The following is a 19,251-nucleotide window of genomic DNA, read 5'->3' on the forward strand; positions in this document are numbered from 1 at the left end:
TGGAGGTAACCACAATGAAGGAGAACCTTCACCGGCCTCTTCATCTTAGTCTGCAGCTCAGCCTCCTCTGTCTGGAGGTAACCACAATGAAGGAGAACCTTCACCGGCCTCTTCATCTTGGTCTGCAGCACAGCCTCCTCTGTCTGGAGGTAACCACGATGAAGGAGAACCTTCACCGGCCTCTTCATCTTGGTCTGCAGCTCAGCCTCCTCTGTCTGGAGGTAACCACGATGAAGGAGAACCTTCACCGGCCTCTTCATCTTAGTCTGCAGCTCAGCCTCCTCTGTCTGGAGGTAACCACGATGAAGGAGAACCTTCACCGGCCTCTTCATCTTAGTCTGCAGCTCAGCCTCCTCTGTCTGGAGGTAACCACAATGAAGGAGAACCTTCACCGGCCTCTTCATCTTGATCTGCAGCACAGCCTCCTCTGTCTGGAGGTAACCACGATGAAGGAGAACCTTCACCGGCCTCTTCATCTTGATCTGCAGCACAGCCTCCTCTGTCTGGAGGTAACCACGATGAAGGAGAACCTTCACCGGCCTCTTCATCTTGGTCTGCAGCACAGCCTCCTCTGTCTGGAGGTAACCACAATGAAGGAGAACCTTCACCGGCCTCTTCATCTTGGTCTGCAGCTCAGCCTCCTCTGTCTGGAGGTAACCACAATGAAGGAGAACCTTCACCGGCCTCTTCATCTTGGTCTGCAGCACAGCCTCCTCTGTCTGGAGGTAACCACGATGAAGGAGAACCTTCACCGGCCTCTTCATCTTGGTCTGCAGCACAGCCTCCTCTGTCTGGAGGTAACCACGATGAAGGAGAACCTTCACCGGCCTCTTCATCTTGGTCTGCAGCTCAGCCTCCTCTGACTGGAGGTAACCACGGTGAAGGAGAACCTTCACCGGCCTCTTCATCTTGGTCTGCAGCACAGCCTCCTCTGTCTGGAGGTAACCACGGTGAAGGAGAACCTTCACCGGCCTCTTCATCTTGGTCTGCAGTTCAGCCTCCTCTGTCTGGAGGTAACCACGATGAAGGAGAACCTTCACCGGCCTCTTCATCTTAGTCTGCAGCTCAGCCTCCTCTGTCTGGAGGTAACCACGATGAAGGAGAACCTTCACCGGCCTCTTCATCTTGGTCTGCAGCTCAGCCTCCTCTGTCTGGAGGTAACCACGATGAAGGAGAACCTTCACCGGCCTCTTCATCTTGGTCTGCAGCTCAGCCTCCTCTGTCTGGAGGTAACCACGATGAAGGAGAACCTTCACCGGCCTCTTCATCTTGGTCTGCAGCACAGCCTCCTCTGTCTGGAGGTAACCACGATGAAGGAGAACCTTCACCGGCCTCTTCACCGGCCGAGGACTCAACGTGTTGAGAGGCTACACCGACCCACCAGGCGTCCGACTCAAAGAGTCCAACGGCAGGGCCCCGGGGCCGGGGTGATCCGTGCTCCCGTGTCCGAAGACCGGCAGACCGAGCTGAGGCCGTGCAACACAGACGGGCTGAGAGCCGCCCCGGGAATGCTGTGCTCCCGGGAAGGGGTCTCAGCTCCCAGCAGGCCACTCAGGATCATGAAGCAGCCCCCACCCCCACATCGATGTGCCTGTGCAGCCACATTGAGCATCCATTAACACCGAGGGGGGGGGGGGGGCATGCAGCGCAGACAGAGGACATGCCACGCACACAGTGAGATGCAGTGGGCGGGGAGGGGGGGCTGAACAGAACTGAAGAACCTCTTCAGCGGGAACACATCAGTCTCTCGGGTTGGAGTGCGTGCTACACGTGTTGGAGGGTGTGTGTGAACGCATGCGTCTGTCTGCAGTCTCCCATATTTATTTATAACACATTGAGCAGGAAGAGACACGGTCCCCTGTGAGGGACTGGGCCCAGGCCAGCGTTCAAGCCGTGGCCGGGCTCAGCGCTCAGCCAGCCCCTGGGTGACGTCCCACATGGGGACATCACCCAGAACCTGCTCTCTCAGACAGAACCTGTCTGAGAGAGCAGGTTCTGGAGCTAGCCTCCTCCTGCTGCTCCGTCCTCCAGGTGGTCCCCGGGAGCCTTCGGCTGGCTCAGACATCGCAGCATCTTAACGCCGAAGAGGAAACCGGCTCATTTATTGAGGAGGGAGGAACCAGGCTGACAGAAAGGGTCTGGCCATGCCAACGGCTGTGCTTCAGTCAGAGAGACGCACACAGACACACACGCACTCACACACAGACACACACACGCACACACACAGAGACACACGCAAACACACAGAGACACACAGACACACGCACACACAGAGACACACACAGAGAGACAGCTACAAGCCGATCCTGTGTTTGCTGACTCAGACGGTAGAATCTCCAGCAGAGCCTTTCTGTTGGCGGATCCAGAACCTTCAGCCCCTCCCCCTCCACAATCCCCCACAATGCCCTGCTGCTAGACACTCTTCCCTGATCGTGTCCACGCATACAGAACACACATTAGTGTGTCCCCTTGACTCGTCGGTTCTATATATGCGCATATTTCCGTGTGCGCCTGTTTCTCTGCAGCCCCAGGGCTCGCAGCGGGATGGTCCATGTGGATTGGGCTGAGCGAAGCCTTCTGGCCTGCCTATGGACCACGTTGTCCCCACTGGGGTGTAGGGTAATATAGGGGCGGCTTAGCTCAGGAGGGAGATCGGGCTCACTTGGAACCGGAAGGTTGCTAGTTGGATCCCTGGCTCCTCCTAGCTGTCCCGGAGCCTCACCCTGCAGCTCCCCCCCAGCTGGCTGTGGCCCTGGGGGCTCGACCCCCAGCTGGCTGTGGCCCTGGGGGCTCGACCCCCAGCTGGCTTTGGCCCTGGGGGCTCGACCCCCAGCTGGCTTTGGCCCTGGGGGCTCGACCCCCAGCTGGCTGTGGCCCTGGGGGCTCGACCCCCAGCTGGCTTTGGCCCTGGGGGCTCGACCCCCAGCTGGCTGTGGCCCTGGGGGCTCGACCCCCAGCTGGCTGTGGCCCTGGGGGCTCGACCCCCAGCTGGCTGTGGCCCTGGGGGCTCGACCCCCAGCTGGCTGTGGCCCTGGGGGCCAACCCCGCCGTGGGATGTGAATGTGGGTATTGACCGTTTCTTTAGGATGTCATGAGCCATGAGGACACTAGGGGGCGGTGTGATGCGTCGCGGCGGCAGTCTCTCACCTGGCAATGTGCCGCTTCCCCAGGAACCGGAAGTGCTGCAGACACAGTCTGGGGAGCAGAGCAGAGGTCAGGGGTCAGGGTTCAGGGTTCAGGGTTCAGGGTTCAGGGTTCAGGGTTCTCAGTGTACAGGGTTCTCAGGGTTCAGGGTTCTCAGGGTTTGTTTGTGTGGGTTCCCTCCGGGTTCTAAAGTGCACGCGTGTGAGGAGCAGAGCTGGAACCGCTCGGGCCAGATGCTGACACAGGAAACACAGGCGGTTAATTTACGGAACAGTTTCTGGGGAAAGAGAAGACTCTGAGGGATTACAGTCCTCCTCCCTCTCTACTCTCTCTCTCTCCCCCTCGCCCTCTTCTCTCCCTCTCTGCTCTCGTTCCCTTCTCTCTCCCTCTCCCCCTTGTTCTCTTCTCTCCCCCTCGCTCTGTTCTCTCCCTCTCTCCTCCTCCCTCTCTCCCCCTCGTTCTCTTCTCTCCCTCTCTCCCCCTCGTTCTCTGCTCTCCCTCTTTTCTCTCAGTCTCTACTCTCGCTCTCTCACACCAACTCCCAAACATTCATTTCCTTCTCTGGTCGGTGCCAACTTTCCCCTTTCTTTCCTTCTCTCCACTCTGCTATTCTCTCTCTGCCCCCCCCCCCCCCCCTCCCCCAGGATACGGCTGGAGAGGTTTCAACGCTCAGCAGCACTTACTCCAGGATGTTGAAGAAGTCCGAGATCTCCTGGTGGACCGCCCGGTGCCAGTAGGACACCAGAACATCTGGAAACACAAACAAAGAGAAACACAAGTGAGGAGTACCGTAAGACAGGGGTTGTATCTATGGTGGAAACCCTTTGGATTCAGGGGGGCTTCAGACATGCAGGCGGGCTGTTAGACGCCTGTACGCCTGTAGACTGTACGCCTGTAGACTGTAGCATGTATGATTGTACGCCTGTAGACTGTACGCCTATACGCATGTAGACTGTACACCTGTACGACTGTAGTCTGTAGACTGTATGACTGTAGAATGTACACCTGTAGCCTGTATGATTGTATGCCTGTACTGTACGCCTTTAGACTGTACGCCTGTAGACTGTTGACTGCAAGCCTTTACGCCTGTAGACTGTACGACTGTAGACTGTCGACTGTATGACTGTAGACTCTAGACTGTAAGACTGTCGACTGTACGACTGTAAGACTCTAAACTGTATGACTGTACCCCTGTAGACTGTAGACTGTCGACTGTAGACTGTAGACTCTAGACTGTACGACTGTAAGACTGTAGACTCTAAACTGTATGACTGTACCCCTGTAGACTGTAGACTGTCGACTGTGTCACAACCCTAACGAGGGGAGCCTAACAAGCTCATTGACAACACCTCAGCTGGGCTTATTTAAGTAAACCTGTAAGCCCAGTGTCAGTGTGGTTCTCCTTTGGGAGGCACCACTTATTGTTTGTTCCTTTGGTCTTTTGGTTTGGTTGCATTGTTTGTTTACACCTTACAACACTACACCCATAAACTTTTACATACACACCCGCTTACATCACTGACTAGATTGAATACACACGCCATACATTCACTTGGTTGTAATAAACCTTTTTGTTAACAAACTCAGTCAATTGTGTGCGTCTCCCCTCTTTGCCACAACCGCCACGGTCAGCTTGTGACAACTGTATGACTGTAGACTGTAGACTGTACGACTGTCGACTGTAGACTGTACGACTGTAGACTGTAGGACTGTAGACTGTAGACTGAAGACTGAAGACTGTAGACTGTATACTGTCGAATGTCGACTGTATGACTATGACTGTAGACTAGACTGTACGACTGTCGACTGTAGACTGTACGACTGTAAGACTGTCGACTGTACGACTGTACGACTATATAACTGTAGACTGTCGACTGTAGACTGTACGACTGTAGGCTGTACGACTGTAGGCTGTACGACAGTATGACTGTAGACTGTTGACTGTAGACTGTACGACTGTAGACTGTATGACTGTAGGCTGTACGACTGTAGGCTGTAGACCAGGGGTGGCCAACCTTTTTTGACCCAAGATCTACTTTTCAAGTAGCCAACCTCCCGAGATCTACCAGCCTAGTGTCAACATTGCAAACCTACCTTCAAGCGGGGGGGGGGGGGGGAGGGACCTACGGACTTCAGTGGGGGTTTCATTCCGTCTGCGCACGGCACCTTCTCAACAATAATCAATAATCTTCCTCCCACTCAGGGTGAAAATGGTAGGTCTTAGCTCGTTTCCCCTCAGCCATGCCAACGTTTAGGAGTGCTTAACTACTGTTGACGGCTTTCAACTGCTGTTGACAGCGCATGCGCTACCGCGCGTATATGTCCCGCGCAAATTTAACTCAACTTGGGATCTGTCGGCGGTCTACTGGTAGACCGCGATCGACTGGTTGGGCATCCCTGCTGTAGACTGTAGACTGTACGACTGTAGGCTGTAGACTGTACGACTGCAGGCCAGCAGGGCTGAGCAGTAGGGTTAGGGGTTAGGGTTAGGTTTGGGTTCATGACCCTTCAGAGATGGTCTTCATTATGTCAGCGGGGCTGAGCTGTAGGGTTAGGGGTTAGGGTTAGGTTCCTGACCTTCAGAGATGGTCTTCATTATGTGCAGGAAGCACATAAGGAGGCTGCGGGTCTCAGCCTGGTCCAGCTTGTCACAGCGGGAGCCGTAGCCAATCAGGGACTGGGGGCGGGCGAACTGAGGGACAGAGAACACACATTCAGGGGTCCGGAGTAATAACATGTTAACAGTAGAGTAATGCCATGCTAACATTACCCAGAGTAATGCCATGGTAACATACTCGAGTACTGCCATGTTAACATATTGGAGTAATGCCATGGTAACAATGCCATAGTGGTGAGTAAGCACAGCTATCTTTAATTATTGTGGATTTCAGTCCTCAGTCCTCTTTGTAGACGCACTGTGGTGCTCCGTTAACGACAGACGATCTGGTGGCTGGTTTGATCTCGTTGTCTCTTCATGCGAGTCCCGTTAGTTATCACGTATTTACCAAGTTTACAAAGATGGCCGAGATGAACGTTAACACAACTGTGTTTCTGTTCTACATCTTCTGCTTCTAGGAAGACCCTTGGTGACGATGTCTCGTGCTTTAAAGCATCCCAAATTATGCATCTGGCACTAACTGTGTGTTGTACGTCCAGGCAGGTAAACAGTACGTAGCATGGTGTAGCATCTTACCCTATCTGTCTCTGTAGCGTACGGGTAATGGGTTAACCTAGTGATGGTTAGTGCTGCTTCTGCTCTGTACGGGTAATGGGTTAACCTAGTGATGGTTAGTGCTGGGCACTTGGTTCTATGAACATCCGTACTGTACCGACACTGATGGAAGTGGCTCCAAACGAACTGTACGACCTCTCACCTTCTCACAGCCGTCGGCCTTGTCCCCGCCCCCCTCGGCGCTGCACGGGTTGGAGTCCACGCTGAGCAGCGAGCCGCGGCACTCCGCCTGGGTCCCCGTGGCAACCGCCAGAGAGGAGAACGCTGGTGGGGGAGGAGAGATTGTATTCATAATTTCATATACACACACAGAGACGCACACACACACACACACACACACACACACACACAGACTACCTGTGATGGAGTTGAGCACTTCTTTGGAGAAGGACGCGTCCACTGAGTTGCCATGGCGAACCACGTGGGGGGTCAGGCCCCCGGCCGCCACCCCGCCCACGCTCAGGTCGTCCCGGGACCCCTGGAGGAGGAGACAGCGGGGGGGGCTCCAGTAAGAGCCATGCACTGGGTGGGGGGGGGTACCTGGGTGCTGGAGGTGGAGTAGAGGGGAGCTGGTGGGGGGGGTACCTGGGTGCTGGAGGTGTAGTAGAGGGGGGGGGGGGGGGTACCTGGGTGCTGGAGGTGGAGTAGAGGGGAGCTGGTGGGGGGGGTACCTGGGTGCTGGAGGTGTAGTAGAGGGGGGGGGGGGGGGTACCTGGGTGCTGGAGGTGGAGTAGAGGGGAGCTGGGGGGGGGGGGGTGGAGTAGAGGGGGGGGGGGGGGGTACCTGGGTGCTGGAGGTGGAGTAGAGGGGAGCTGGTGGGGGAGGTGTAGTAGAGGGGAGCTGGTGGGGGAGGTGGAGTAGAGGGGAGCTGGTGGGTGGGGGTACCTGGGTGCTGGAGGTGTAGTAGAGGGGAGCTGGTGGGGGGGGGGTGGAGTAGAGGGGGGGGGGGGGGGGGGGTACCTGGGTGCTGGAGGTGGAGTAGAGGGGGGGGTGGGTGGAGTAGAGGGGAGCTGGGGGGGTGGGGTACCTGGGTGCTGGAGGTGTAGTAGAGGGGGGGGGTGGGGGTACCTGGGTGCTGGAGGTGGAGTAGAGGGGGGGGGTGGGGGTACCTGGGTGCTGGAGGTGTAGTAGAGGGGGGGGGTGGGGGTACCTGGGTGCTGGAGGTGGAGTAGAGGGGGGGGTGGGGGTACCTGGGTGCTGGAGGTGGAGTAGAGGGGGGCTGGTGGGGGGGGGGTGGAGTAGAGGGGGGGGGGGGGGGGGGGTACCTGGGTGCTGGAGGTGGAGTAGAGGGGGGGGTGGGGGTACCTGGGTGCTGGAGGTGGAGTAGAGGGGAGCTGGTGGGGGGGGGTACCTGGGTGCTGGAGGTGGAGTAGAGGGGGGGGGGGGGTACCTGGGTGCTGGAGGTGTAGTAGAGGGGAGCTGGGGGTACCTGGGTGCTGGAGGTGGAGTAGAGGGGGGGGGTGGGGGTACCTGGGTGCTGGAGGTGGAGTAGAGGGGGGGGTGGGGGTACCTGGGTGCTGGAGGTGGGTTAGAGGGGAGCTGGTGGGGGTGGGGTACCTGGGTGCTGGAGGTGTAGTAGAGGGGAGCTGGTGGGGGGGGGTGGAGTAGAGGGGAGCTGGGGGGGTGGGGTACCTGGGTGCTGGAGGTGTAGTAGATGGGGAACATGTCCCTCAGGAAGAAGCGCGGCATGTTGTCCAGGATGAGGCCGTACAGCGGCAGGTAGAGGGAGGCGATCCGGGCCTGCTTCTCCTGTTAGGGGGCGGGGCTCAGCGTCAGGGGGCGGGACTAACCCTGACCACCTTGAGCCGACCGACTCCATAAGGTCCAGTCAACACAAAGCTTTCCTCCCGTGGTTCTTAGACCCGACTACTGCTAGTCCGACCCGGTTAGGAGGAGGGGCTTCAGGTGAACAACAAACTGAGCATCCACTGAGATGGTTGTTATGGTGACACTGAGTGAGTGAGGGAGGGAATGTTTCTGTGTCTGTGCGTGTCTGTGTGTGTGTGTGTGTGTGTTTGTGCGTGACTGTGTCTGTGTGTGTGTGTGTGTGTGTTTGTGTGTGTCTGTGTGTGTGTGTCTGTGTGTGTCTGTGTGTGTGTTTATGAGTGTCTGTGTGCGTGGGTCAGGGTTGTGTTTCCTAGAAGTGATGCATGTAGAGGAGAAGGGTGATGTGCTTGAGTGAGTGAGTGAGTGTGTGCATGTGTGCGTGGCTGCATTTGTGTATCTGTGCGTGTGCGTGGCACTGTGGCGGTGGCCCACCTTGGTGGCGTAGCGGCCGTCCAGGGAGTGCTTGGCCATCAGGGTCTTGAGTGTGGCGAGGGCCAGGTGCCGCAGGTCCTGCTCGTCCTGCAGCGCCAGGCCCAGCTCCCGCAGTAGCAGCCCCGTCAGGAAGTGCTTCCTGCAGAACTCCCCGGTCAGGCTGTACTCCGGCACACACACTGCAGAGGAGGGGGGAGAGGAGGGGGGAGGAGGGGGGAGAGGTCAGGCTGTACTCCGGCACACACACTGCAGAGGAGGGGGGAGAGGAGGGGGGAGGAGGGGGGAGAGGTCAGGCTGTACTCCGGCACACACACTGCAGAGGAGGGGGGAGAGGAGGGGGGAGGAGGGGGGAGAGGAGGGGGGAGAGGTCAGGCTGTACTCCGGCACACACACTGCAGAGGAGGGGGGAGAGGAGGGGGGAGGAGGGGGGAGAGGTCAGGCTGTACTCCGGCACACACACTGCAGAGGAGGGGGGAGAGGAGGGGGGAGGAGGGGGGAGAGGTCAGGCTGTACTCCGGCACACACACTGCAGAGGAGGGGGGAGAGGAGGGGGGAGGAGGGGGGAGAGGAGGGGGGAGGAGGGGGGAGAGGAGGGGGGAGAGGTCAGGCTGTACTCCAGAGAGGAGGGGGGAGAGGAGGGGGGAGGAGGGGGGGAGAGGTCAGGCTGTACTCCAGCACACACACTGGAGAGGAGGGGTGAGGAGGGGGAGAGGAGGGGGAGCCTTCACTGGGATACAGATTACCGTCATCAATTCAATACAAACTAGCTTTGATTTATCTGTTTCTATTTATTAATCTATTTATTATTTGCTTTTGGACTTTTACTATTTAATTCAAATTGCATTATGGTCTATTTGCATATTCATTGTTTCATTGTATGTTTCATGACGTTTACCAGATTTAACTCTATATCTTTTTACATAGTGTAATTTATAAAACAAATATATTCAATTGAATGCTATGCTGACTTCCCTTCTGTTCAACAAAATGATCTCACAAATCCTCAGACCTCATGGCCAGAGATTAGGCGTACAATGAGAACAATCTCTGAAGATGTTAATGTAACATTAATCAGGAATGAGTGAAGATAGTTACCATGGCAACTTGATGGCACTGGTGATGCATTATCTGATATGTACAGAAAGAGGAAGAGCAAGAACAGAGGAAGAAGAGGAAGAAGAGGAAGAAAGAGAGAGAAAGAGAGACACAGAGACAGACAGACAGACAGACAGACAGACAGACAGACAGACAGACAGACAGACAGACAGACAGACAGACAGACAGACAGACAGACAGGGAGTGAGGGTAAAGTAAGAATGAGAGAGGCGGGTCGTTAAATGACAGATGGACCGATGATCAATGAGGTCAGTGATGATTGACAGCAGCCGTTGGGGGGGCAGCCTCCTACCTGTGATGCGGGCCGAGGGGAGGGGCAGGCTGAGAGGGATGTAGTGCTCATGGTTACACACCTCCCTCAGGAACTCAAACTTCAGCTCACACAGCATCTGCCAACACAAAGAGGAAGGTACGGTAGTGCTGCCTGCTCTGCACGGCCGCTCTGGTATCAACAGTTCACAGAGTCAGGATAATGACACGTGTTCATTGACTTCAACTCATAGCATACATCTCCCACTCTGAGGGTTCAACAGGGGTGGTGCCCGGGTTACCTTGCTGTCGGAGGCGGTGATCATGGTGACGTAGTTACTGATGAGTTTGAAGGTGAAGCCTCGGTCCATCAGGGTGAAGCACCGCTGCAGAGGAGAGGGCGAGACAGGTTAGGGTGAGACAGGTTAGGGTGAGACAGGGTTAGGGTGAGACAGGGTTAGGGTCAGACAGGGTTAGGGTGAGACAGGGTTAGGGTCAGACAGGGTTAGGGTCAGACAGGGTTAGGGTCAGACAGGGTTAGGGTCAGGCAGGGTTAGGGTGAGACAGGGTTAGGGTGAGACAGGGTTAGGGTGAGACAGGGTTAGGGTGAGACAGGGTTAGGGTCAGACAGGGTTAGGGTCAGACAGGGTTAGGGTGAGACAGGGTTAGGGTCAGACAGGGTTAGGGTGAGACAGGGTTAGGGTGAGACAGGGTTAGGGTGAGACAGGGTTAGGGTGAGACAGGGTTAGGGTCAGACAGGGTTGGGGTGAGACAGGGTTAGGGTCAGACAGGGTTAGGGTCAGACAGGGTTAGGGTGAGACAGGGTTAGGGTCAGACAGGGTTAGGGTCAGACAGGGTTAGGGTGAGACAGGGTTAGGGTGAGACAGGGTTAGGGTGAGACAGGGTTAGGGTGAGACAGGGTTAGGGCGAGACAGGTTAGGGTGAGACAGGTTAGGGTGAGACAGGGTTAGGGTGAGACAGGGTTAGGGTCAGACAGGGTTAGGGTGAGACAGGGTTAGGGTGAGACAGGGTTAGGGTCAGACAGGGTTAGGGTCAGACAGGGTTAGGGTCAGACAGGGTTAGGGTCAGACAGGGTTAGGGTGAGACAGGGTTAGGGTCAGACAGGGTTAGGGTCAGACAGGGTTAGGGTGAGACAGGGGTAGGGTGAGACAGGGTTAGGGTCAGACAGGGAAAGGTTCAGAGAGGGTAAGGGTGAGACAGGGTTAGGGTCAGACAGGGTGAGACAGGGTTAGGTTCAGACAGGGTTAGGGTGAGACAGGGTTAGGGTCAGACAGGGTTAGGTTCAGACAGGGTTAGGGTCAGACAGGGTTAGGGTCAGACAGGGTTAGGGTCAGACAGGGTTAGGGTGAGACAGGGTTAGGGTGAGACAGGGTTCGGGTGAGACAGGGTAAGGTTCAGAGAGGGTAAGGTTCAGAGAGGGTAAGGGTGAGACAGGGTTAGGGTCAGACAGGGTTAGGGTCAGACAGGGTTAGGGTCAGACAGGGTTAGGGTCAGAGAGCAAAAGGTGGGAGGAGAGGGACACCCCCCTACGAGGTCTACTGAGACATGGTTCCCTATTGGCTCTACTGAGGTCTACTGAGACGTGGTTCCCTATCAGGTCCTCAGACCCAGGCCGCTACCTTGACGAACGCGGCCACGGCCAGCGTGGTGCTGCGGGTCTCCTCCGGCAGCTCCTTGTGCTTCCAGTAGACGTGGTCCGAGAGCGTCTCCAGTAGGGTCTCCAGTCGGCCCAGGTAGGAGGAGGGGAACCGCTGGGGCCGGGGCAGCTGGGGGGGGGGGGGCAGGAGAGAACACCTCTAGATGATGGACCCAACACCTGAGGCAACATCTGGACTCAAGATCCAAAATGTAAGACTGGGACAAATCTACAGCGCAGCAAATTGATTTAAAGTGTAATAATAATGAGGAATGTTGGCGTAATTTAGTGTCTCTCTGTGTTCACATTTCTCAGTCTAGGAACAGGCCAGTGCCTCTCCCACTGATACGAGGTGTTACTTCCAACATTCCACCATTTGTTATTTCCCATCAAGGACAAACCAACCCGGTCGTCTGGGACATAGCCAGGGCCATATAACTTATCAAAGGAGACATAGCTTCTGTTCTTTTGTTATTCACGTTTTCTTTCCTATAATACTGGCCCCAAACCTTTGGTTCGGTGACAAGAGGGATCGACAGCCAAGGAGCACGTCTGGAGACTGCTCCTCACCTCCTACACTGAGACTATCCACCAAGTCTGTATCTGTTGTATTTCATCCTGGAACCATCATCTATTCAACCCTCTAATCCAACCTGTCAAGCTGCCTTGATTTCCACTTCAAGAATTACTACTAGAACGGAAAAATACACAACGCAGAGTCTATACGAACAGTTTAGAAATAAGCAATATGGATTTGAAGCTGTAAAATAGTAGATGTAGTTTTGCAGTCAAGATTTCAGTTTTAATTGTTTGTCAGCTAGCTTGCTTCAAGCTAGCTTGAAAACAGCGGCTGGCCTGGTGAAATTGTTTTTGTGTAAACATAAAATAAGCGTCAGAGTAAAGCCCTCACCTTGACCGTGTCTGACTGGACCAGATGCTGGGCCATGGACTTGATGATGAGCTCAAAGAAGAACCAGGAGAACTGTGGCAGGAGAGAGAGGAACCAGCTCAGAATGCCTCCTTCAAAAATCTGGCTGATTAAGGAAGCTCATTATCATTACGCGACCAAACCAAAGATCAGCTCATCAAGATGAGCTGATCTGAGCTCTGGGACCTGGAGGAACACAGAGGAGCGGTTCACCGGTCAGAGGAGCGGTACACCGGTCAGAGAAGCAGTTTACCGGTCAGAGGAGCGGTTCACCGGTCAGAGGAGCGGTTTACCGGTCAGAGGAGCGGTTCACCGGTCAGAGGAGCGGTTTACCGGTCAGAGGAGCGGTTCACCGGTCAGAGGAGCGGTTCACCGGTCAGAGGAGCGGTACACCGGTCAGAGGAGCGGTACACCGGTCAGAGGAGGGGTTCACCGGTCAGAGGAGCAGTTCACCGGTCAGAGGAGCGGTTCACCGGTCAGAGGAGCGGTTCACCGGTCAGAGGAGCGCTCACCCTCAGGACGCTCCTGACGGCCGCCGGCTCTCCGCTCTTCAGGTCGAAGGTCATCCCCTTCGCCAGCTCCTCGTGCACGGTCCTGAAGCCCAGGGACTCCGTCTTGAACACATACTGCTCACACACACACACACACACACACACACACACACACAGTGAGCATGAGGCAGCCCACCCCCTGTGGTGACGGTGGTGGTGACTAGCAGAGCCTTCATTATGACCCAGGAGAACACGCCCTCCTCAACAACTCTCTTTTATTCAAATGTTTTGTTTGAGACGCTTTGATCAATCAGGCCTTGCTCCATTCATTAGGCCTCCCCACACACAGCCATCCTTCACCACTGGCCCTGAGCGCCATGCCAGTCTGTTGCCATGGCGACCTCTCTCCTCCCTGGGCTGCATTCTAGCGCTCCATCACCTCGCCGGTGATCCTCTCTAATGCTCCTGCTGCCTTCTGGGTAAACAAGCATCTCTGATGTGGCGGGAAACCGGGGTCTCTCTCTCTCTCTCTCTCTCTCTCTCTCTCTCTCTCTCTCTCTCTCTCTCTCTCTCTCTCTCTCTCTCCTCTCTCCCTCCCTCCCTCCAGTGGACACGCACACTCTGGCTTCTGTTTGCCTCTTTCCACTCCTTGATGGCGTCTCCGGGCTCTAACCCACCAAGGAGGAGTGTCTGAGTGGAGCAGCCCTCTCTGACCGCCGTACCTTGATGTAGGAATGCAGGTAGTGGTCCAGGCTCTCCTCATGGCACTTGGCTACGATGTGGAGCAGCACTCTGTGGACACATGGCAGCAGACCCACAGGTTGATCCCACTCTGGCACTAGGCCTGCTGGCTTCACACAGCCTCTCTCCCACAAGCTGCCGAATGCGACCGCAGCCCCACAAGAACTGCTTTACGGTCAGAAACCCAACGGCAAGGAGCCAGTTTATTGTTATCTTAGTGAAGAAAGGAGGTCGTTTTCAGCCTCTGGAGGCACCATTGTTTTAAACCCATTCAGCGGACTGGACTTGTATCAGGGTGCAGTGACACGCTCCTACCTGGTGGTGGCAGTGGTGACCTCGTCGTTGTCGTTCTCCGTCAGAACCTTGAACAGTCTGTTGAAGAGCACCGGCAGGAAGCGGATGATGACAGGGAGTCTGTCCATACTGAGGAGACCCTGGAGGGAGACGGGAGCAGAGGACAGAACACATGGAGATCAAACCCAGCGGAGCGGAGAGGAAGAAGGAGGAGCAGATCTCGTTTTGAGCTGACCTTCAGGCAGCTGAGGAAGGTGGAGGTAGGCGGCAGAGAAAGGTCCAGCTCTCTCTTTTGGCACTGCTGGAAGAACCTGTTCAGGTGGGGGTCCTGTTGGGGACACACACAGTAGGAGCTGGAGGGATGCCCGTTGGACCCCCTCCCTGTCTGGGGCTGGCCCCGAGACGTGGAGATCACGGCTCCTGGGACTCAAAGGTTTGGTTCAGCAGAGAAGAACCAGAGAGACGCAAACATACAGAGTCAGGGGGAGGGAGGGAGGGAGGGAGGGAGGGAGGGAGGGAGGGAGGGAGGAAAGGATGGAGGGAGGGAGGGAGGGAGGGAGGGAGGGAGGGAGGAAAGGATGCAGGGAGGGAGGAAAGGATGGAGGGAGGGATGAAGGGATGGAGGGAGGGAGGAAAGGATGGAGGGAGGAAAGGAGGGAGGGAGGGAGGGAGGGAGGGAGGGAGGGAGGGAGGGAGGGAGGGAGGGAGGGAGGAAAGGATGCAGGGAGGGATGAAGGGAGGGAGGGAGGGAGGAAAGGTGGGAGGAAAGGATGGAGGGATGGAGGGAGGGAGGGAGGGAGGGAGGGAGGGAGGGAGGGCCAGGGTAGCGGAGCGCCTCAGGTCTTTCAATTCCACCTGAAAGTTGGACGTCCGGGTTTGATCCACGAAGGCTGCAGCTTACATGAAGCTACCTTTATCTGCCGTTAGCTATCTTTAGCTGCCTTAAGCTACCTTAAGCTACCTTAAGTTACCTTAAACTACCTTTAGCTGCCTTTAGCTACCTTTAGCTACCTTTATAATGCTTTTGCTGTCTTTAGCTACCTGTAGCTACCTATAGCTACCTTTAGATAGCATTAGCTACCATTAGCTGCCTTTAGCTCCCTTTAGCTATTTTCGGCTAACCCTCCTTAGCGCAGTGTGTCTGGATGCGCGGCGTGCCGCTGTGGCTAAAGCCCAGAGGCTACAGAGAGACCACTGACCTGGGTGTAGACGGTGGAGAGCACGTTGGTGGACACCTTGAAGATTGGCTTGCCTCCGTCCACCCACTTCACATCAGAGCTGTTCTGTAGGGCCGAGAACCAGAAGATCAACATCTCGCCCCTCACCCCCCCGACCCCTCACCCCCCCCCTGACCCCTCACCCCCCCCATGGACCCCACCCCCTGGGCCCCTACGGTACCTTGGCGCTGTTCGGCTCTCTGAGGGCCAGGTACCCTGGAGGGAGGCTGCAGGACACGGGGACGCTGAACTCCTGGGAGGCCAGCCGGCCCTCACGGAGCAGCGGGAGCCAGGAGTACCCCACTGCAGAGAGACAGGCAGCGGTCAGAGAGACAGGCAGCGGTCAGAGAGACAGGCAGCGGTCAGAGAGACAGGCAGCGGTCAGAGAGACAGGCAGCGGTCAGAGAGACAGGCAGCGTTCAGAGAGACAGGCAGCGGTCAGAGAGACAGGCATCTGTCAGATAGACAGGCAGCAGTCAGAGAGACAGGCAGCAGTCAGAGAGACAGCCAGGCAGCGGTCAGGAAGACAGCCAGGCAGCGGTCAGGAAGACAGGCAGCAGTCAGAGAGACAGCCAGGCAGCGGTCAGGAAGACAGCCAGGCAGCGGTCAGGAAGACAGGCAGCGGTCAGAGAGACAGGCAGCGGTCAGAGAGACAGGCAGTGGTCAGAGAGACAGGAAGCGGTCAGAGAGACAGGCAGTGGTCAGAGAGACAGGAAGCTGTCAGAGAGACAGGCAGCGGTCAGAGAGACAGGCAGCGGTCAGAGAGACAGGCAGCGGTCAGAGAGACAGGCATCAGTCAGAGAGAGAGAGAGACAGGAAGCGGTCAGAGAGAGACAGCGGTCAGAGAGACAGGCAGCAGTCAGATAGACAGACAGCAGTCAGAGAGACAGGCAGCAGTCAGAGAGACAGCCAGGCAGCGGTCAGGAAGACAGCCAGGCAGCGGTCAGGAAGACAGGCAGCGGTCAGAGAGAGAGAGACAGCGGTCAGAGAGACAGGCAGTGGTCAGAGAGACAGGCAGTTGTCAGACAGACAGGCCACCCCCCCTAGCAGGCAGGGCAGTGGAGCTGCCTGCTTCTTTAACAACAGACTGATGTTTGAATACTTCACCAGCACTATTGTACCAGCATGATGTACTGCTATGATGAACTGGTCTAGCACCATGATGTACTGCTATGATGTACTGGTCTAGCACCATGATGTACTGCTATGATGAACTGGTCTAGAACCATGATGTACTGCTATGATGAACTGGTCTAGCACCATGATGAACTGCTATGATGAACTGGTCTAGAACCATGATGAACTGCTATGATGAACTGGTCTAGCACCATGATGAACTGCTATGATGAACTGGTCTAGCACCATGATGAACTGGTCTAGCACCATGATGAACTGGTCTAGCACCATGATGTACTGCTATGATGAACTGGTCTAGCACCATGATGGACTGGTCTAGCACCATGATGAACTGGTCTAGCACCATGATGTACTGGTCTAGCACCATGATGAACTGGTCTAGCACCATGATGAACTGGTCTAGCACCATGATGTACTGCTATGATGAACTGGTCTAGCACCATGATGAACTGGTCTAGCACCATGATGAACTGCTATGATGTACTGGTCTAGCACCATGATGAACTGGTCTAGCACCATGATGTACTGCTATGATGTACTGGTCTAGCACCATGATGTACTGGTCTAGCACCATGATGTACTGCTATGATGTACTGGTCTAGCACCATGATGAACTGGTCTAGCACCATGATGTACTGGTCCAGCACCATGATGAACTGGTCTATCACCATGATGTACTGCTATGATGAACTGGTCTAGCACCATGATGAACTGGTCTAGCACCATGATGAACTGGTCTAGCACCATGATGTACTGGTCTAGCACCATGATGTACTGGTCTAGCACCATGATGGACTGGTCCAGCACCATGATGGACTGGTCTAGCACCGTGATGGACTGGTCCAGCACCATGATGAACTGGTCTAGCACCATGATGGACTGGTCCAGCACCATGATGGACTGGTCTAGCACCGTGATGGACTGGTCCAGCACCATGATGAACTGGTCTAGCACCATGATGTACTGGTCTAGCACCATGATGGACTGGTCCAGCACCATGATGTACTGCCATGATGAACTGGTCTAGCACCATGATGGACTGGTCCAGCACCATGATGAACTGGTCTAGCACCATGATGTACTGGTCTAGCACCATGATGGACTGGTCCAGCACCATGATGTACTGCCATGATGAACTGGTCTAGCACCATGATGAACTGGTCCAGCACCATGATGTACTGCCATGATGAACTGGTCTAGCACCGTGATGGACTGGTCCAGCACCATGATGAACTGGTCTAGCACCATGATGGACTGGTCCAGCACCATGATAACGTTCATGAGACCACCCCCTCACCGGGGGTCTCCAGGGCTTCTTTCCTCTTCACGTTGGTCTTGGCGTTGATGTCACAGGTGACGTGGTAGAAGGAGAAGAGGAGGTGGTGCTTCTCATGGAGCTGGATGGGAAGCTCCAGCTTCACCTGCAGACACACGGCCAGACGTCAGACAGACAGACAGTCAGACAGACAGTCAGACAGATGTCAGACAGACGGACAGACAGACAGACAAGGGCAGGACGTCAGACAGACAGACAGACAGACAGACAGATAGACAGACAGACAAGGGCCAGACAGACGTTAGACAGACAGACGGACGTCAGACAGACAGACAGCAAGGAACAGACGTCAGATAAACTGATAGAGCATGACAGACAGACATATGCACACATGCGCCATATGCCAGACAGACACACACCCACATAGGCCAGATGTCAGACAGACAGATGTCAGAGCTACTGACAGACTGACAGACATTCAGATGGACAGACAGATTGATGGGCAGCCTGTCCTTGCCTCGTCATAGAAGTCGGGGTTTTGGCAGTGATGGAGGACGGTGGAGGAGGCGGAGGTGGTGAAGAGGGGGCCTCCTGGCTTGCCGTAGATGCACTGGAAGAGGAGGACACAAGCAAGAGGAAATTGGCTCACTTGAACATTTACCCTCAGGACACAAAATAATAAAAATTGCTTTAAAAGAGATGTGAATAGAGTGCAACAGGCAAGGCAAATCTGCTTTTCATACATCTACAATTGAGATGCAAAATGAGGCATAACTGAGACAGGAAGTGAACCTTTAGAGATTTGGCCACTTCCTCATCCGAGCTCCGAAACTCCACGTACACGGCGAGGTTACGGGCCTGCGAACAAAGAGCGCCCTGTTACACAGAGGAATGGGAGAGCGAGCTCAGAGCCAGCCGGGGCTGACCCAGCAGTCAATCAGGACGGCAGCTGAAACATCACACAGTTCCATTTCTGGAGGGCCCTAGGTGAGAGGGGCTGGGCTTGGTGAAGGGTGGGCGGAGCCTCGCTGCTGTGGGCTCTGCTGTGGCCTACCTTAGCGAAGCTCTTCTGGCTGTCGTACTTCAGATGTTTGGGGTAAACGTAGATGTGGTTCTTGTACACACGGTACGGCTGGGTGAACTTGGTGGTGTCCTGGACAAACTCCTCCACCTCCACCGTGGGTGGGTGTCGCTCCAGGTCCTCGAAGGGCTTCACCGGCACGTAGGAGGAGGTGACGCAGTCTGGGTGGAGGTGGAGAAGGGTGGAGATTTAGTTTAATAGGAATGGTTGGAGCGAGGAGAGCCAATGGACGGCCAGCAGAGGGTCAGAGAGGAGAGAGGAGGAGAGGGGAGGCGAGGAGGAGAGAGGAGAAGAGGAGGAGAGATAGAGAGACAGAGAGAGAGAGAGGAGGAGAGAGAGAGGAGAAGAGGAGGAGAGAGAGGAGGAGAAGAGGAGGAGAGAGAGGAGGAGAGAGAGAGGAGAGAGAGAGAGCAGAGAGGAGGAGAGAGG

General features: G+C 55.6%; 1 protein-coding gene across 13 annotated transcripts in view; it reads right to left on the reverse strand.

The window, feature by feature from the left end:
* dock10 (dedicator of cytokinesis 10) overlaps positions 1 to 19,251 on the reverse strand; it is an 82,673-nt gene that overhangs the window by 15,771 nt on the left and 47,651 nt on the right. For 12 of the 13 annotated variants that reach the window (XM_060074263.1, XM_060074261.1, XM_060074254.1 and 9 more), the window contains exons 17-38: positions 18,796 to 18,983; positions 18,534 to 18,599; positions 18,259 to 18,351; positions 17,763 to 17,886; positions 15,510 to 15,631; positions 15,311 to 15,394; positions 14,347 to 14,439; positions 14,133 to 14,251; positions 13,799 to 13,868; positions 13,098 to 13,211; positions 12,568 to 12,639; positions 11,641 to 11,787; positions 10,303 to 10,386; positions 10,044 to 10,140; positions 9,731 to 9,763; positions 8,636 to 8,814; positions 8,009 to 8,125; positions 6,734 to 6,854; positions 6,519 to 6,640; positions 5,722 to 5,836; positions 3,828 to 3,894; positions 3,148 to 3,195 (exon numbers count right to left, since the gene is read on the reverse strand). In XM_060074263.1, the coding sequence (XP_059930246.1) occupies positions 3,148 to 3,195; positions 3,828 to 3,894; positions 5,722 to 5,836; positions 6,519 to 6,640; positions 6,734 to 6,854; positions 8,009 to 8,125; positions 8,636 to 8,814; positions 9,731 to 9,763; positions 10,044 to 10,140; positions 10,303 to 10,386; positions 11,641 to 11,787; positions 12,568 to 12,639; positions 13,098 to 13,211; positions 13,799 to 13,868; positions 14,133 to 14,251; positions 14,347 to 14,439; positions 15,311 to 15,394; positions 15,510 to 15,631; positions 17,763 to 17,886; positions 18,259 to 18,351; positions 18,534 to 18,599; positions 18,796 to 18,983 (2,275 nt within the window). The remainder of the gene's footprint in view (positions 1 to 3,147; positions 3,196 to 3,827; positions 3,895 to 5,721; positions 5,837 to 6,518; positions 6,641 to 6,733; positions 6,855 to 8,008; positions 8,126 to 8,635; positions 8,815 to 9,730; positions 9,764 to 10,043; positions 10,141 to 10,302; positions 10,387 to 11,640; positions 11,788 to 12,567; positions 12,640 to 13,097; positions 13,212 to 13,798; positions 13,869 to 14,132; positions 14,252 to 14,346; positions 14,440 to 15,310; positions 15,395 to 15,509; positions 15,632 to 17,762; positions 17,887 to 18,258; positions 18,352 to 18,533; positions 18,600 to 18,795; positions 18,984 to 19,251) is intronic. The other variant, XM_060074257.1, reaches the window with a different exon arrangement.

This window comes from Gadus macrocephalus, chromosome 16 (genome assembly GCF_031168955.1).
Source record: "Gadus macrocephalus chromosome 16, ASM3116895v1".
NCBI lineage: Eukaryota > Metazoa > Chordata > Actinopteri > Gadiformes > Gadidae > Gadus > Gadus macrocephalus.